The sequence below is a fragment of the Nanorana parkeri genome, unplaced genomic scaffold (genome assembly GCF_000935625.1).
Source record: "Nanorana parkeri isolate BGI_ZX_2015 unplaced genomic scaffold, ASM93562v1 scaffold538, whole genome shotgun sequence".
NCBI classification, from domain to species: Eukaryota; Metazoa; Chordata; class Amphibia; order Anura; family Dicroglossidae; genus Nanorana; species Nanorana parkeri.
The window spans coordinates 943,026-960,926 of NW_017306806.1; the positions used below are offsets into that span (position 1 = coordinate 943,026).

General features: G+C 51.7%; 1 protein-coding gene across 1 annotated transcript; it reads right to left on the minus strand.

The window, feature by feature from the left end:
- Positions 1-1,225: 1,225 nt before the first annotated feature.
- Positions 1,226-11,933, minus strand: LOC108791266 (macrophage receptor MARCO-like). Its single transcript, XM_018561700.1, has 13 exons — positions 11,777-11,933; positions 11,651-11,695; positions 10,914-11,012; positions 10,653-10,706; positions 8,868-8,912; positions 8,132-8,167; positions 7,820-7,909; positions 7,216-7,269; positions 5,687-5,731; positions 5,512-5,610; positions 4,731-4,760; positions 2,587-2,748; positions 1,226-1,388 (listed from the first exon to the last, which is right to left on the minus strand). Exons 1-13 carry the CDS (start codon positions 11,931-11,933, stop codon positions 1,258-1,260), a joined length of 1,047 nt encoding a protein of 348 aa, XP_018417202.1. The 3' UTR covers positions 1,226-1,257.
- Positions 11,934-17,901: the final 5,968 nt, after the last annotated feature.

Sequence of the window (17,901 nt, forward strand, 5' to 3'; positions counted from 1 at the left end):
AAGGATTATAATGATAGAAGAAGGAATTGTTGGTTTTTGTGTTTATTTCATACGATCATCAGAACTAAAACATCTTACAAATATTTTCTTTCTCTTCCTCGGCTGGCGAGTATCGGAGATAATATTATACAAACAGATACAAAGCATCATCCGAAAATGTATCAACTTCCTGAAAAATGTTACATCGTTACAGCATGCTAAGAGGTGACAACACAGGAGCACAGCTGGGACACAGGCACAGAGCGTTGTCACCCTATAACAGGAAGTGTCTGAAGAAGGACAGAGCGTGGTCACCCTATAACAGGAAGTGTCTGAACAAGGACAGAGCGTGGTCACCCTATAACAGGAAGTGTCTGAAGAAGGACAGAGCGTGGTCACCCTATAACAGGAAGTGTCTGAAGAAGGACAGAGTGTAAAGTGTATGTAAATATAAAATGCTTTCTCTTAGTTGGGATGCAGCAGGGAGGTGTTAGGACCCCTGTTGGGATTCTGCTGCTTTTAGAGCCTCACTTCCTGTCTTGCTGACAAAATTTTAGCAGACAGGAAGTGAGCGGAACTCTCCATGTACACGCCTGCACACCGCATGTAATCGTATGTGAAAGGATTACATGCAGTTAGGAATCAATCACTCTCCCTGGATACACAATTGTTTTTGTAAACTGCATGTAATGCTTTCACATGTGATTACATGCGGTGTGCAGGCGTGTAGATGCAGCGGCTGTCCCCCGATCATTAAAGTGAAAGGGTGACAGTTGCCGCGTGTAACATGTGCAGACATTAACACTGGTACTGTATATAGTGGCGGCCCCTATGAGACTAACAAATGTGTCCAGTGGCCCCCCGACTACATTGAGTTTGAGACCCCTGCTCTAGATGAAGCGCGGCACATTCAGAGGGTAACACTTCTTATAGTGCTCGCCGCTATGCAGGGTTTGGCGCGAGGTGCACACGATGTCTGGCTTCCCTCATCTATGTATCCTCTGTACCCCGATCTATGGCACTCTCAGATTGTTATTTTATGTCTGTGTCTCTGTTGGGAATATTTTCTCACTTCCTGTCTGCCAAAACCAGGACAGGAAGTGAGGGGAAATCTCTTTAATCTAGCCCCCGGCTAGCAGTAGAAAGTGGACAGGAATTCTAATCCTTCCCCTCCGCTCCATCCATAACCAGAAGAAACATTGGGCGGCCGGGTGATATCCGGCAACAATGTGTTGTGGGATGGCGGTGGTCACAGCTCCCCCTTCCCCCGATGTGGCACTAGGAGCACTCCACGCCGGCGTCCTCGCTGTGGTTACAGTTGTGCTTCTCCCAGTCGGATTTGAGGCATTGCAGGATACTCGTCTCACTTCCGGTGCACTTCACGTCATCCAGCCACATTTTCCCCACACCTGCGGAGAGAGAAACCCCAAAATGTCACCCCGAGAGCAGCAAAGTCCCGGAATTCACAGAGAGACGATGTATCAGGCCCCGCCCCCTGGCTCATACTGGTGTCAGTGCAGGGGGTGGGGGGGGGGGGGGGCGCCAGCCGCCCCCCCCGCCGCGCTTGTGGGGGTGGGGGGGGGGGGGGGGGGGGGGGGGGGGGTCCGATCACTCTGCTGTGAAAAGAAAAGGCTTCTGGCGCAACACGAGGAGGCCCATAGGAATAAACGAGAGCTCATCATTATGATGTCTTACCCACCACACCATGTCCCGCCATAGATGTCCTGCACGGTGAAGGCAGAGCGCTTTCCTGCTGCCCAAACATTCATTTGAACCAGTGGTGTCACAACACCCTGCGGGGGGAGGAAGCCCACACTGGGTGACACCATCAGAGGGGGTGACACCAAAATGCAGTTGGTCATGGACTGAGAACCCGACAGCTGCGCGAGAGAGAAGGGGATCCGGCACCGTACCTTATCCCCCTCCTCTCTTTGCCGGTGTTCTATCGAAAGTTCCAACTTATCGACTTCTCCAACTGCCTGACTTCCGGTTACGTTGGAACTAAGAGGATTGGGGCAAGAAAGCTCCTCTGCACGAGCGCCCGCCGCGGCATTGCCCTATACACATACACCACAGTAATGAAGTATGACAATGAACTCGGATCACACTAATCCAGCACGTTATTATTCTGAGGTGCCCCACTCAAGCGGCGGCCATATTGAGTGGGGCATGTGAGATTAATAACGTGCTGGGTGACTGTGATGCGAGTTCATTGTCATGCTTCATTGCTGTGCTGTATGTGTATAGGGCAATGCCGCGGCGGGCGCTCGTGCAGAGGAGCTTTCTTGCCCCAATCCTCTTAGTTCCAACTAAACCGGAAGTCAGGCAGTTGGAGAAGTCGATAAGTTGCAACTTTCGATAGAACACCGGCATCCATCAACCAAGATGGCCGCCGGCAGTTAAGTGCACGTGACGTCATTACACCCGTCATAGTGACGCCTCTGATCTCAACAAACCGATGATTACTCTGTATCCCGTGTATCATGTATGTCCCCTATCTGCCCCATGTACGGGGTGACTCCTAGAGCCCCCCCTTCTCATGACAGGCATCATAGGACAGCATGACTACAGGAAACACAAAGAAAACTCAGGGCGATCCCTTCTTACCTCCACCGGCGGTGTACGTTGTCACAACCCGGGTGTAGCCCAGCATTTTACAGATGACTAGTCCGTCTTTAGCATCCCACTCATCATCGCAGATCGTTCCCCACTCGTTGTTGTGATAAATTTCCACTCGGCCTTTTCTCCCTCCAACGATCCGCACAACATCTAGGAAGACAGAAGTTCTGATCGTCACCAGCAGGGCGGCAGTATAACCGGGTCTCTCCCCTGTACATAGGATGGGCCCCCTGTGGCCTCTTTTTGGTGACTTTGGCAATGTTTATGGAGTTGTTGCTGTTTTGCTTCATCTGAATCAATGTTTCCCTTTTCCGTTGTTTCCTGTCCCGGATACATTTCAGGATTGCTCAGAGCTCTACTAACGCCTCCAAATTCTGCAGCATGCGTCAGGTCTCGTTCACACCTAGGCGTATTGCATATGCGCGTCTGTCGCGCGTTTTTTTACCGCGATTCGCCGCAAAAAAAGTTGCGCGACCGTCGCGCGTTTCCGAAGGCTACTTGGCTGTATCCCAATGGAAACACGCAACAAAACGGCCCAAAGTAGTCCCGGGACCTTTTCAGGCGCGGGCCGTTTTGTAGCGCGTTAGGGACGGGCGGAAATACGCCGAGGTGGGAACGAGTCCCATTGACTACAATGGGATTTATATTTTTGAGCGTTTTGTAGAGGGTTCGTCGAGCGTAGAACGCGCTACAAACGTTCAGGTGTGAACGAGGGCTCACACTCGGGGGAGGAGAGGACAGCGCTGACCACCAGGAGAGCAGGGGTCATGTAACCCTCGCACGGTAGGGGTAACCCCACTGCAAGGGTAGATTTTTGTTTACCCCGGAGATGGACTATAATGAGAAGTTCTCCGCCTCACCCTGGAGGTTTGCAGTTACATTGTAAGTAGAGGTTTAAAAACCGAAACGAAACCGAAATAAAAATAAAATTGTCAGGCCGAAACCGGAAATGTTTTTATTTTAATTTTTTCCAATTTGTTAAATATTTTATTTTTATTTGTTTTTATAAACTTTAAAAAAAAATTATATTAAATTTTGTAATTAATTATTAAATATTTTTATTTTATCATGGAGTCCTCAGAGATCATGAATGGACAGGAAGTGATGTAGATGTGATGTAGATCACTTCCCATTCATTCATAATGGCGGGCAGGGGGGCATTGAGGAACCTGGCCTTGGGACAGCAGAGCAATAAATCCGGCCCTGACAGTCCCAGTCATGTCAGGGGAGGTTTGGAAAGTGAGTATTTCGTTTTCTCTGCAGTATCTACACCCAAAAATAAAAGTGTCATGGAAACAGCAAGTGCAGCCGCCATGTCCAAGGACCGGTAAACTGCAACATGCTATATTTGGGTTCCCGGATTATGACTTGTTTTATGTTCTGGGTACCTCTCGGGCGAATGGTAATTTGGATGCCTGTGAGGATTCAGGGCTTGTTCACACAAAAAAAAAATGTTTGTTTTTTTTGGTCGGAGTGGGGGCTGTCAGTATGTTAGCTGCAGTGCGGTGTGTTTTCGTCGCGTTTTTGACGCGTTCGTGCATTTCCAGACCGGACAAAATGTGACATGAAGTATTTTTTCTGTCCGGATCGGAACGGACTGCGCTCGTGAGAACTGTAGCCCAAAAAAAACACAGGGATACATTGGGGTGCATTTTGGGTGCATGAGCGCACGGATCTGGTCCGGACAGAATCCGGATGTCATGTGAACAAGCACTCAGGAAGGACGATCAGCAGTAGACAAGCAAAGAGACGTCTATGTAAAAACAAGCGGCTTCCCCCACTCTTCATTTAGCCCGGCTTGTGCAAAGCCGGGCTAAATGTGGAAAACAAATTACCGCCCGGCGTCCGGGCGTCGGGTGACTTCAAACGTGTGCCGCCCCTCTTCTCCGTGCCGCCCCGAGTCCGGGCCTCGGTGGCCTTGCCAGGAATCCCGGCCCTGTCTATGTATCTAAGATATGGTCAGGGGCCGGACTCAGACAGCAATATATGAAGATGTGAAATCAGATCAAACAGAAGATACAATTGGGAAATAAGAAGTCACCAGGGAAGCTGGTTGTGTAGTTATCATGATGTGAAGTCTTCGTTGCCTCCCCAGCAGGCCTGGATCTTATAATGTGTGCTCAGTTGCTCACCTGCAGCTTTAGCTGGTGGTCCAGGAGGTCCTGTGTGGAGATAAAACATCATCAGAAAGTGCGGAATGAGGAAAACGTCTTTCTGGTAATTATATACAATTCTGTCCAGTCGCTGGACCTAGAGGAGATATGACAGGTTCTAGATGTGGCTGTCCGGGGTCCCAATGTCACCTGGTGGAGTTGATGAGGGGGGCCTCTCCTGCACCTCCCGGAAGTGGCACAGGGAAGTCGAGGACATGGAGCGGCATGAGGGACAGGGTTACAGGCATACTGGACCTGTCAGGGCCGGCAGGTGTATGGGCAAGGCGACCGTAGACCGCAGGACAGGAACCAGACGCAGGAACACCAGGGTACCAGAGCAGGCAACCGGAACATGGGCAGGGTACAAGATGAGAGCAGCAGCACCACCAATTCAGGAGACATGTTCTGAGTTGAGGGTTCAAGCCAAGGTCAGTGACAGTCGGGTCAGTACCAGGCAGGTGTCAGTAAGCAGACGCAAGCAGGCAGACAGAGGTCACAACAGGTAAGTACGGATCGAAGAGCAGTTCACAAGGAAAGCAGATCAGCAGGTGAGGTCACAGGTTAGTTGGAACTATCCATGCAGAGTTCTGGTTTATAGAGACCCTTTGGGGCCCACACTGGTCTTCCTGTACTAGAACAACTGGACCTTCCTGGGTCTTCCTGTACTAGAACAACTGGACCTTCCTTACACTCAGTCTGGTCCCTCAAGCTCCAAATCTGGTCCAACCGACCTGGTTCTTGGTCTGGAATGAAGTCTTACCTGGAGGCCCGAGACTCCCCTTCTCCCCAGGCTGCCCCTTTGGTCCTGGAGGGCCAGCGGCTCCGTTCTCTCCCTTGCTCCCCGGTAGACCATTGAGCCCTGCAGAGTGACAGGTGTCAGAGAAGAGGCAACCAATCAGGTAAGAAGGATCTCATATAGAGGTGTGCGGCCTCACCTGCCAGTCCTCGGTCACCTTTCTGGCCGCCATCTCCCTTTGTTCCTGGAAGAGAGATTAGGAAGGAAGTGACATCACAGCCTGGAATAAGACCCCTCGGTGTCACAGGATCCAGATACATTATATATATTGTATGCAGGGGCGTAACTAGAAATCACAGGGCCCCGTAGCAAAATCTTTGCATGGGGCCCTGTGATTTCTAGTTAAGCCCACCTGAGATCCCACACAGCCCACCTGAGGGTGACCCTGCAGAGCCCACCATAGACTCTCTATGGTGGGCTCTGCAGGGTCTCAGGTGGGCGGTCAAGCCCTCTTACCTGTCTTCTCCGGTCCTCTGTCCGCCTCCTTCTCCTCCACGATCGCTTGCAGGCCCCGCCTCCTCCATCACTGGGGGCCGCCTCCTCAATCGTCGGGCCCCGCCTCCCCATCACTGCCGACGACGGGCCCAGCCACATCCTCCGAAGCTGCTGGTTGTCACCGACTCGGCAGCGGCTGTGAGAAGGAACGCGCCGCTGCACATGTGAATAGCGGCCCGTTCCTCCTCCCACCCGCCAGTGACAGCCAGCAGCGTGAGATGCCATAGCGACCCAGCATCAGGGGGGATGTCCTGGCCGGGCCCCCCTGTGTCCCGGGCCCCATAGTGGCCGCCTGGGTTGCTATGGTGATTGTTACGCCACTGATTGTATGTAATCCATAGACATATGATCTGTGTGAGGTCACAGGGATACAATGTATCTCACATATAAGGTGCTTCTAAAACCAAACTTTTTCTTTAGTTTTGGATGCCGTAGGGAAGGGACAGAACCCCTGTCAGGTTTTTGTTGCTCTCTGTGTCTTTAACAGCAAGATTCTCCCCCTCTCTATTTGTCCTGGTGACCGTTGTCACTGCAGCTAAAAGAGAAGGAAACTCCAGAATATTGAGTTGTCACCAGAACAGGAAGAGGAGATTAAATTTACCAATGGGGGACACCTGTTCAGCTGAATAAGAGAGGATTTCCTCTAACTCCGAGGAGATATCTTCTCACTTCCTGTTCTGACTCTGGGACAGGAAGTAAAAGAGAAATCTTCCCAATGAGAAAAAAAAATGACAGGGGCTTTAACTATTCTATACAAAATGTTAAAAAAAACGTCCTGGTTTTAGATATACTTTAAAGCTGAACTCCGGGATCAGCAGACATTGTCCTCATCCAGAGTCATGTGTGTACTTCCTCAATCTCGGTGAGCTTTGTGTATTTCTTCCAGATCTGTGCAGTCATCCCACGTGAGACTTCCTGTAATAAAGACCGGTCACTGCTGCTCTCTCTCCTTGTGCAGGGTGACTGGTCTTGTCTCCGCCTCCTCCTGTAATAAAGACCGCTCACTGCTGCTCTCTCTCCTTGTGCAGGGTGACTGGTCTTGTCTCCGCCCCCTCCTGTAATAAAGACCGGTCCCTGCCGCTCTCTCTCCTTGTGCAGGGTGACTGGTCTGGTCTCCGACCTGGTTAAGCAGCGTGTAGTGTTATATACAATTATAATGATAATACAGCGTACCTGCGTCTCCCTTTTGGCCCTTCTCTCCGTTGCGCCCGGCTACTCCTATAAAGCCTGTGTTAGAGTAAAAACAAATAAAGGTCACCTTACATGGTGTTGTAGCTCTGCAGCGTGTGTGTTGTGTTGTAGCTCTGCGGTGTGTGTATTGTTGTGTTGTTACATTACTTTTGCTCTCTGCACATAGGACTGAATCAGAACTCCTGAGGTCACTTTACATACTTAGAACCAATGATTGGCACTGAGGGCGCCAGAGCCCTCAGTGTCTCTGTGCCTACTGTGCCCTCCAAGTGTCTCCAAATATGCCCCCTGTGCACCCCGTGTCTCCAAGTGCCCCCTGTGCACCCCGAGTCTCCAAGTGCCCCCTGTGCACCCCGTGTCTCCAAGTGCCCCCTGTACACCCCGTGTCTCCAAGTGCCCCCTGTACACCCCGTGTGTCCAAGTGCCCCCTGTACACCGATCCTTTCCTTCCCTTGTCTGTGGGCTTCGTTCCTCTCTATAGAGCCGATTGCTGACGGTTCCACATTTCCTCTTATGTCTTCAGATTACAATTCCCTCATCACACGGCCATGTGACCCCAGAGATCGTCCTACCCGGAACCCCTCACCTGCAGGCCCGGGACTCCCGCTGTCTCCTTTACTTCCCTTCTGTCCTTCTGGGCCCTGCGGACCGGAGACGCCAGGGGCCCCCACATTTCCTGTAACACACACAGACCATAATAACATTATTATCATATAGCAACAAAAGTTTTATTTCTCTGAAATTCTGTCTCATTATGAGGGGCTCCCACCATCCCTGTGCTGAGTTCCCGGGTCTGTACACCCGCTGTGCCCATTATGAGGGGCCCCCACCATCCCTGAGCTGAGTTCCCGGGTCTGTACACCTGCTGTGCCCATTATGAGGAGCTCCGATCATTCACCTTTCAGTCCTGGCTGTCCCGGTGTTCCGGTCACACCTGTAAAACACAATAATGAGGATTTCTGCGATTTATCACTTTCGGGAAGCAATTTTTTTCATTATCTGACATTTAACTCCTCCCCTCCCCCCTGCAGTACTTCCTCTCCACCACCAGGTGTCCTGACAGCCAGCATCATTCAACCCACTTCCTCTGAGCCCAGACTGTCATGGACCCGCCCTCCAAGAAGAAGCAGCACACTCTGTCAGTCTGCTCTCTGCTCCTATCAGCATGCCCCTTGTCCACACATGAACTGTTAATCTCCTAATGCTGAGTCACCCTCTCCCAGTCTGAGCTCCGCTGTACGGGGGACTGCAGGAGGCTGATTCGTGGTCACATCAAAGTACTGGCACCTTTTTGCCCCTCGCCAGTCATCACCCATGTCTTGTGGGTCCCGGCAGGTCACCTCCGGCAGGACATGGCGGTCGTTGGCTGAGTGACCTTCATCTAACCCATGTGATGCTGGAGACCCCTCCCATTCCCCCTCCATCCGTCCAGACATTTCCCAGCTCCAGAGTGCGCCTCCACCCACAACCTGCAGCACAAACAGTTCTGATCCCGAGGGGAAGCCGTTTGCCTGCGCACAGCTGACTTCCTGCGCGGAGATCCTGCCAGGGGGGAAATCTTTGGGTGCGTGTCGGTGTCACTCATCTCTCCTGCCCATGTGTCACCTGCGTTCATAGAGGATGCGTTGTCTCACCTGGCGCGCCGCTGCTTCCTGTCAGGCCGACGTTCCCTCTCTCTCCTGGAAGAGAAGTTCTCGGTTAGGAAACGTCGGGAAGGTTCCCGGGAGGGGTTGGTGGAAAGTGACCAATGTGACAGGAGGAGACCCGTCCCATGTTAGGGGGGGTCAGTAGAGGGGTATATGGGGGGGGTCAGTAGAGGGGTATATGGGGGGGGTCAGTAGAGGGGTATATGGGGGGGGTCAGTAGAGGGGTATATGGGGGGGGTCAGTAGAGGGGTATATGGGGGGGGTCAGTAGAGGGGTATATGGGGGGGGTCAGTAGAGGGGTATATGGGGGGGGTCAGTAGAGGGGTATATGGGGGGGGTCAGTAGAGGGGTATATGGGGGGGGTCAGTAGAGGGGTATATGGGGGGGGTCAGTAGAGGGGTATATGGGGGGGGTCAGTAGAGGGGTATATGGGGGGGGTCAGTAGAGGGGTATATGGGGGGGGTCAGTAGAGGGGTATATGGGGGGGGTCAGTAGAGGGGTATATGGGGGGGGTCAGTAGAGGGGTATATGGGGGGGGTCAGTAGAGGGGTATATGGGGGGGGTCAGTAGAGGGGTATATGGGGGGGGTCAGTAGAGGGGTATATGGGGGGGGTCAGTAGAGGGGTATATGGGGGGGGTCAGTAGAGGGGTATATGGGGGGGGTCAGTAGAGGGGTATATGGGGGGGGTCAGTAGAGGGGTATATGGGGGGGGTCAGTAGAGGGGTATATGGGGGGGGTCAGTAGAGGGGTATATGGGGGGGGTCAGTAGAGGGGTATATGGGGGGGGTCAGTAGAGGGGTATATGGGGGGGGTCAGTAGAGGGGTATATGGGGGGGGTCAGTAGAGGGGTATATGGGGGGGGTCAGTAGAGGGGTATATGGGGGGGGTCAGTAGAGGGGTATATGGGGGGGGTCAGTAGAGGGGTATATGGGGGGGGTCAGTAGAGGGGTATATGGGGGGGGTCAGTAGAGGGGTATATGGGGGGGGTCAGTAGAGGGGTATATGGGGGGGGTCAGTAGAGGGGTATATGGGGGGGGTCAGTAGAGGGGTATATGGGGGGGGTCAGTAGAGGGGTATATGGGGGGGGTCAGTAGAGGGGTATATGGGGGGGGTCAGTAGAGGGGTATATGGGGGGGGTCAGTAGAGGGGTATATGGGGGGGGTCAGTAGAGGGGTATATGGGGGGGGTCAGTAGAGGGGTATATGGGGGGGGTCAGTAGAGGGGTATATGGGGGGGGTCAGTAGAGGGGTATATGGGGGGGGTCAGTAGAGGGGTATATGGGGGGGGTCAGTAGAGGGGTATATGGGGGGGGTCAGTAGAGGGGTATATGGGGGGGGTCAGTAGAGGGGTATATGGGGGGGGTCAGTAGAGGGGTATATGGGGGGGGTCAGTAGAGGGGTATATGGGGGGGGTCAGTAGAGGGGTATATGGGGGGGGTCAGTAGAGGGGTATATGGGGGGGGTCAGTAGAGGGGTATATGGGGGGGGTCAGTAGAGGGGTATATGGGGGGGGTCAGTAGAGGGGTATATGGGGGGGGTCAGTAGAGGGGTATATGGGGGGGGTCAGTAGAGGGGTATATGGGGGGGGTCAGTAGAGGGGTATATGGGGGGGGTCAGTAGAGGGGTATATGGGGGGGGTCAGTAGAGGGGTATATGGGGGGGGTCAGTAGAGGGGTATATGGGGGGGGTCAGTAGAGGGGTATATGGGGGGGGTCAGTAGAGGGGTATATGGGGGGGGTCAGTAGAGGGGTATATGTGGGGGGAGGGGGGTACCTGCTTCTCCTTTGTCTCCCTTCTGTGCGGTGTTCCCCGGCGCTCCCGGTGGTCCTGTAAGGAGGAAGCAGAGGAACGTTATCTTCTAAAGTGATACATAGTGACAGTGATAGTATCCGGACCCGACATGGAGGGGATCCCCTCCCCCCCCAGACTGGAGCTGGGTACTGGGGGTTCATTGGCTCTGACAGCGAGGTGCGCAGTGATGTCATCAGACCGTGTCGCCTCTTTAAACCTCTTTAGACATAACAAGTTTCTCACCCGGCGTTCCCTCCGTCCCGCTGTCACCTCTGTCTCCTTTCTCCCCCGCTGGGCCCTGGACGCCGGATGGGCCGGGGTCACCGGGAGCCCCCGTGTCACCTGCAATACACAGATGATGACATCATCGCTCTCCGTATACACATCCGATCATCGTCTACGGACAGCATATCCATATCAATCTTCATCAGAACGGTGATTTGTGATCCCAACCGAGGCCGAACATTGTGAAGGTGAATCCTTACCTCGGTGAATCCTTACCTCGGTGAATCCTTACCTCGGTGAATCCTTACCTCGGTGAATCTTTTCCTATATCCGGAGATTTATATAAACAGATAATCTCATGTCGGATATAACAGCAGATGAATGAATTGTAGGGGGAGGGGAGATATTGCTTGTCACTGCTGCTCTCTCTCCTTGTGCAGGGTGACTGGTCTTGTCTCCGCCCCCTCCTGTAATAAAGACCGGTCACTGCTGCTCTCTGTCCTTGTGCAGGGTGACTGGTCTGGTCTCTGCCCCCTCCTCTAGTTTTCTGAAGTGGGTGGAGCCTGTTGGGTCCCTCCCACAGCCCTTCTCTCTGCACATGCGCAGCACAGTGATGATTTCTCTGCTACTTTTACAAGGTAATATCTGGGTCTGTGAGGACATTTGGGGCACATAAAGGGGATTTCTATCCTTCGTGTCTGTTAAGGATTACACGTATGTGAGGAAGAAGAATGCGTGTGATATGATTGGTTTACCTTTCTGTCCGGCGGGTCCCGGAGCTCCCGGCTCTCCTCTCACCCCTGCAGAGGACGGAGATGACATTACAGACACCGGGGATGATTATGACTTCCTGTCCGCATCATGAAAGGACAATTCCTCACCATCTCTCCCGTTGAGTCCAGCCGGTCCTGGGGGCCCCGGAGGTCCCGCTGAAGATCCATTGCCAGCTGCAGAACTTCCTGGAACCAGATTGACAGATGACATCACCAGCGAGCCAATCAATACCTTCGGATCAATAAGATCCTCATCACCGATCATCCGCTACAATGTACACCTTCCTGTGGACTCACCTGCGTCCCCCTTCTCCCCTTTCACTCCGGGGGGCCCCGGCGATCCCCTCTCCCCGTTCATTCCCGGCTCCCCTGAGAACAAAATGAGAGATAATCAGATCTGTATCTGGGGGTGTGTCCTGATTGATCAGATCTGTATCTGGGGGTGTGTCCTGATTGATCAGATCTGTATCTGGGGGGGTGTCCTGATTGATCAGATCTGTACCTGGGGGTGTGTGTCCTGATTGATCGGATCGGTACCTAGGGGTGTGTCCTGACTGATCGGATCTGTATCTGGGGGGGTGTGTCCTGATTGATCAGATCTGTACCTGGGGGTGTGTGTCCTGATTGATCGGATCGGTACCTGGTATCTGGGTGATGTTGTGGATTCTCATGCTGAGGTGGATGTTCTGGACTTTGATGATTCGGATTTCCTCCTCCAGGACCCTCAGGCTCCGTGTGGCCCCTGGGGGCCCTGATGACAGCGATGTATCATTCGTCATGGTTACATCTCCCTCCAGCCCGTAATCCGGGGGGATCTCCGATTTCTCTCCGGTTATCGTATCGCTGCTGAACGCCTTGTTCGGACATTTCATGGTGCAGATCTCGTCTCTGAGCGCTGATACGGGGGGGGGGCGGAGACCGAAAATATATGTCAGTGTCTGAAGGGGTTAATGTCTAGAGGTGAGGGGTTAGGGTTCATATCTTGGGGTGTAGGTTGAATACTAAGACCAGGGTTAGCTTTGGAGGTTAGGGTTAGTGTTTAGGACTTTAGGTTGAGTTCAAAGGTTAGGTATAAGGGTTGGTGTGTAGGGGTTAGGTTGATGACTAGGACTAGGGTTATGTTTGGAGGTTAGAGTGAGAGTTAGTTTTTAGGGGTTTAGGTTGAGGTTAAGGGTCAATGCCTAGAGGTTAGGTTGATTACCAAGACTACGGTTGTGTTTAGAGGTTAGGGTGAGGGTTAGTTTAATGGTTTAGGTTGAGATTAGGGGTTAGGTATAAGGCTTGGTGTGTAGGGGTTAGGTTGAATACTAAGACTAGGGTTAGGTTTGGAGGTGAGGGTTAGTTTAGGGGTTTAGGTTGATATTAGGGGTTAGGATGATTATGAATACTAGGGTTAGGTTTAGAGGTGAGGGTTAGTTTAGGGTTTGGTGTGAATGTGTTGGGGACGGGTTGAGAACTATGACTAGGGTAAAGTTAGCAGGTTAGAGTGAGCGTTAGTGTTTTGGGGTTTAGGTTGAGGTTAAGGGTTAGGTTTACGGGTCAATGCCTAGGGGTTAGGTTAAATACTTAGACTAGGGTTCTGTTTAGATGTTAGGGTGAGGGTTAGTTTAGGGGTTTAGGTTGAGATTAAAGGTTAGGTATTAGGGTTGATGTGTAGGGGCTAGGTTGATGACTAGGGTTAGGTTTGGAGGTTAGGGTGAGGGTTAATATTTAGGGGTTTAGGTTCAGTTCCAGGGTTAGGTGTAAGGGTGGATGTGTAGGGATTAGGTTGATGACTAAGACTAGGGTTGAGTTAAGAGGTTAGAGTGAGAGTTAGTGTTTAGGGGTTTAGGTTAAGGTTAAGGGTTAGGTATAAGGGTTGATGTGTAGAGGTTAGGTTGAATACTAAGACTAGGGTTAGGTTTGGAGGTGAGGGTTAGTTTAGGGGTTTAGGTTGATATTAGGGGGTTAGGATGATTACGAATACTAGGGTTAGGTTTAGAGGTTAGGGTGAGGGTTAGTTTAATGGTTTAGGTTGAGATTAGGGGTTAGGTATAAGGTTAGGTATACCCTATGACTAGGGTAAAGTTAGCAGGTTAGAGTGAGCGTTAGTGTTTGGGGGTTTAGGTTGAGGTTAAGGGTTAGGTTTAAGGGTCAATGCCTAGGGGTTAGGTTAAATACTTAGACTGGTGTTGTGTTTAGATGTTAGGGTGAGGGTTAGTTTAGGGGTTTAGGTCGAGATTAAGGGTTGATGTGTAGGGATTAGGTTGATGACTAAGACTAGGGTTGAGTTAAGGGGTTAGAGTGAGAGTTAGGAGTTTGGGTTGAGATTAAGGGTTAAGTTTAAAGGATAATGCCTAGGGATTAGGTTGATGACTAGGACTAGGATGGTGCTTAGATGTTAGGGTGAGGGTTAGTTTAGGGGTTTATGTTGAGATTCGGGGTTAGGTATACGGGTGCATATTAGGGGTTAGGAGGATGACGAAGACTAGGGATAGGTTTTGGAGGTGAGGGTTAGTTTAGGGGTTTAGGTTGATATTAGGGCGTTATGATGATTACGAATACTAGGGTTAGTTTAGGGTTTGGTGTGAATGTGTTGGGGACGGGTTGAGAACTACAACTAGGGTTAGGTTTGGAGGTTGGAGTGAGAGTTAGTGTTTAGGGGTTTAGGTTGAGGTTAGGGGTTTAGGTTGAGGTTAGGGGTTTAGGTTTAAGGACTAGGTAAGGGTCAGGACTAGTGTTATGGATTATTTATTCACCAAAATACATTTTATTTTTTGAGATGCAGCTCCTGTGGATACCTCCGTCATCCTCCTGTTACCTGCGGCATGGCAGCACTGGCAGTGGGAGGGGCATGACTGGGAGCCAATCAGGCTCAGCTGCAGTGCACATGTATGGAGAGAGGATATACTGTGAAGGCCAAAGCCAACCCTTGTATTGATCTGGCAGGATATCGCATTACACTCTCATTGGGTCTCGCGCATCCAAAGGTAAAAAACAAATGTTTTGTGTTTAATAAAAAGCTTTTCCGCATTGGAAACATTTCGGCTGAGAACGCGATTGGTTGTCGCGGGAAACAAAACCGGTTCTTCCTCTGTGCATGAGGCCGGTGCATGGGATCAGTTTATATCCCCCCGCTGAGACCAGGTGAGATACGCGGACACAAAAATGTGCAGGAAACGCTCTTTGCACCTTCGTCGCGGCTTCTTATCTGCAGGGAGAAGAAAACACGTCAGAGACAAAGCGTCCCCGGCACACAGCGGGCGCAACCGGCGCCGGACCGAAGCGGTGACCACCGTTAAAGCCCTGGAGGTAGCCAAAAAAAAAAAAAAGTTTTGAATTTAGATAAACTTTATTGTCCTCTACAGACGGTGCGATCTCATCGGCAAATATGATGAATGAAGCGGAACGATAATATACAATGTTATTCTGTATGAAGAAGTTTAAAATGGCGTTTAATGTTATTTTGTTACTTTTTATTGTTTCTCTTGTTACCGTGACGGCTGCTAGCGGTGATCAGAGAATATTGAGGCAGCACTCCCCCCTCCTGGGGTGATGCGGAATGACCCGATAATCGGCGTAGCTGGCTGACGCTCCCCCCTCGGGGTCCGGCTCTTGGTGAACGGCGGGTGAGAAATAAGTTGGATTCCGGTCACTTTATTCTTTTTATCTTTTACCGCTGAGCTCAGTTTTTAGGAGAGAGGGATTTAGGGGTTCAGAATACCTAAAAAGAGCAGAACAAGAGGGCGGGCCTTCCGCTATTCGTAGCGGGCCCTTTAAGAGCAGCCGTACCGATCTATGACCCCATAAGGGCGCTCGGGGTCTTTCCTGAGTAGCAGAACATGTCCTCGGCTGAGGCGGGGCCCGCATAGATAAATCCCAGAACATGTCCTCGGCTGAGGAGGATTATAAAAGGGGAAATGAGTTCCAGCAAATTTCTGTGAAATGTTATTTTTAGCAGAAAGTGCCGAGCTCAGGACACTGAGGAACTCTGGGCGGATCTGTGTGCAGCGCCAGTATCTGGATGTGACCCGGTATCGGCCTCATGCAGTCCCTGTGCAGTGCTAGAGACAGAAGTAGCACAAGGAGCCAATCATGTGCTGACACGAAGGATGCTGATAGGAGGAGAGAGCTGAGTGATCAGCGGCTGAGGATGATATTTCTGATTACGGGTGAATATTATATGATGAATTTTACCATATTTGAGGACAAAAGCAAAATGTAAAAAAATATGGTCTGATGATGCGGGTTTTGGGGTCACCTGCATCGCTCCCCCCACCCTGTACCTTGGTCCCTCTAATACTGGTCCAGAGCAGAGCCGGCCATACACCAGGAATTGCACCGAAAACTCACGATAATACATAGGTGCCCCCCCCACTATAGTACATAGGTGCCCCCCCACTATAGCACATGGGTGCCCGCCCCACTATAGCACATGGGTGCCCGCCCCACTATAGTACATAGGTGCCCGCCCCACTATAGTACATAGGTGCCCCCCCACTATAGCACATGGGTGCCCGCCCCACTATAGTACATAGGTGCCCGCCCCACTATAGTACATGGGTGCCCCCCCCACTATAGTACATGGGTGCCCCCCCCACTATAGCACATGGGTGCCCGCCCCACTATAGCACATGGGTGCCCCCCCCCCACTATAGTACATGGGTGCCCCCCCACTATAGCACATGGGTGCCCCCCCACTATAGCACATGGGTGGGCCCCCACTATAGCACATGGGTGGGCCCCCAGTATAGCACATGGGTGGGCCCCCAGTATAGCACATGGGCGGGCCCCTCTTGCAGATCTCAGGAAAGATTTCGGAGCGCCGGATGTAAATTCTCATCATGTGATCAGAGTGAGAAGTGAAAGTTGCCGCCTCAACACTCTACAACCATCGCAAGACCTTAGTCTTGCGATGGTTGTACGGGGATTAAAAAAAAACGTACGATCTGTCTATCTTGGACAGGCAGATCGCACTCTCGATCATCGCAAGCCACGCCCCCCTGAGTGGCGGGATTCCGATGACCGCAATGCTGAACGGGCAGCGTGCGCACACCGGCCCGTTCGGCATTTGTCTTCCCGAGCGCCGTTCTAACCAGCCGAGAATCGTACGACTCCCGGCTGGTTTTCGAACATGCTGGTGCGACGGAAGACGTGCGACCGTACAGTAGAGACGGTCGCACGTCTCCGTTCACACTGCTCGATTCTCGTACGATCGCCGGATTTCCCGCCATTCTCGTACGAGAATCGAGCAGTGTGTGGGCACCTTTAGTGTCTATTTACAAGATTTATTCTATTTCCAGACAGCCGAGGGATCAGAGTGCGCAATACGGAATTTTACAGGTTTTTTTAAATGTATGTTGGGAGATGTTTAATAAATGACACGAATGTTATACTATATCAAAGTTGTATGATTGGTATGAGGGTGGGATCTCCCTTAAAGGGGACATGTGGTCATTAATATACACTGACATGTATTATGAGGACCAACCGAAATAAAGTCCAATTTGTATCTAATCAGGTGAGCCCTCGAACTACACGCTTGTTGGTAGATCTCAAGGTGCCCATACAGCTGCCCGATTATCGTACGATAGTTGTGGGCGATGCCGCCATCGTACGCTAATCGGCAGGTGTGTGGGCAGCGCGCGACCGCATCTACTGTACGATCGCACTCGGCGGGGGAGGGCCTGCGATGATCGCAAGTACGATCTGCCTGTCCGAGATGGGCGGGTCGTACGAAATTTTAAATGACCTTACAACCATCGCACCAGGAAAGTCGTGCGATGGCTGTAAGGTGTATGGCCAGCTTTAGACCACGTTCACACGTAGCGACATACCTTTTGCAGCGGCCGGGATAGCGCGACTTTCGGGGGGCGACGATCCAGCGACGGTAGCGCGACCTTCTCCGTCGGGCTCCATAGAAAAAAAGCAAAATCCGCCGAAAAAAGGGTGCGGTAGAATCGACGAGCGACGCGCGACATGGAGCTAAGACAGCTCCATTGACTATCATTAGCCGGCGACTTCCCGCGATATCGCGCGGCGGAAATCGCGCGATAAGTCGCTACATGTGAACGGGGCCTAAGAGTATGTACAATCAGATTGTAGCGTGTGTGGTCAGCCTGAGGAGATTGTACAATCGGATTGTAGCGTGTGTGGTCAGCCTGAGGAGATTGTACAATCGGATTGTAGCGTGTGTGGTCAGCCTGAGGAGCTTGTACAATCGGATTGTAGCGTGTATGGTCATCCTGAGGTGA

What these genes read in the sequence shown, in the direction of transcription:
- LOC108791266 (XM_018561700.1), bottom strand. Translation starts at nt 11,933, where the DNA reads ATGATCGGTGATGAGGATCTTATTGATCCGAAGGTATTGATTGGCTCG. An exon ending in GGGACCCGCCGGACAGAAAG is followed by an intron (nt 11,013 to 11,650) that starts GTAAACCAATCA and finishes TGTGTATTGCAG; the next exon opens with GTGACACGGGGGCTCCCGGT. An exon ending in AGGTGACCGAGGACTGGCAG is followed by an intron (nt 5,611 to 5,686) that starts GTGAGGCCGCAC and finishes GTCACTCTGCAG; the next exon opens with GGCTCAATGGTCTACCGGGG.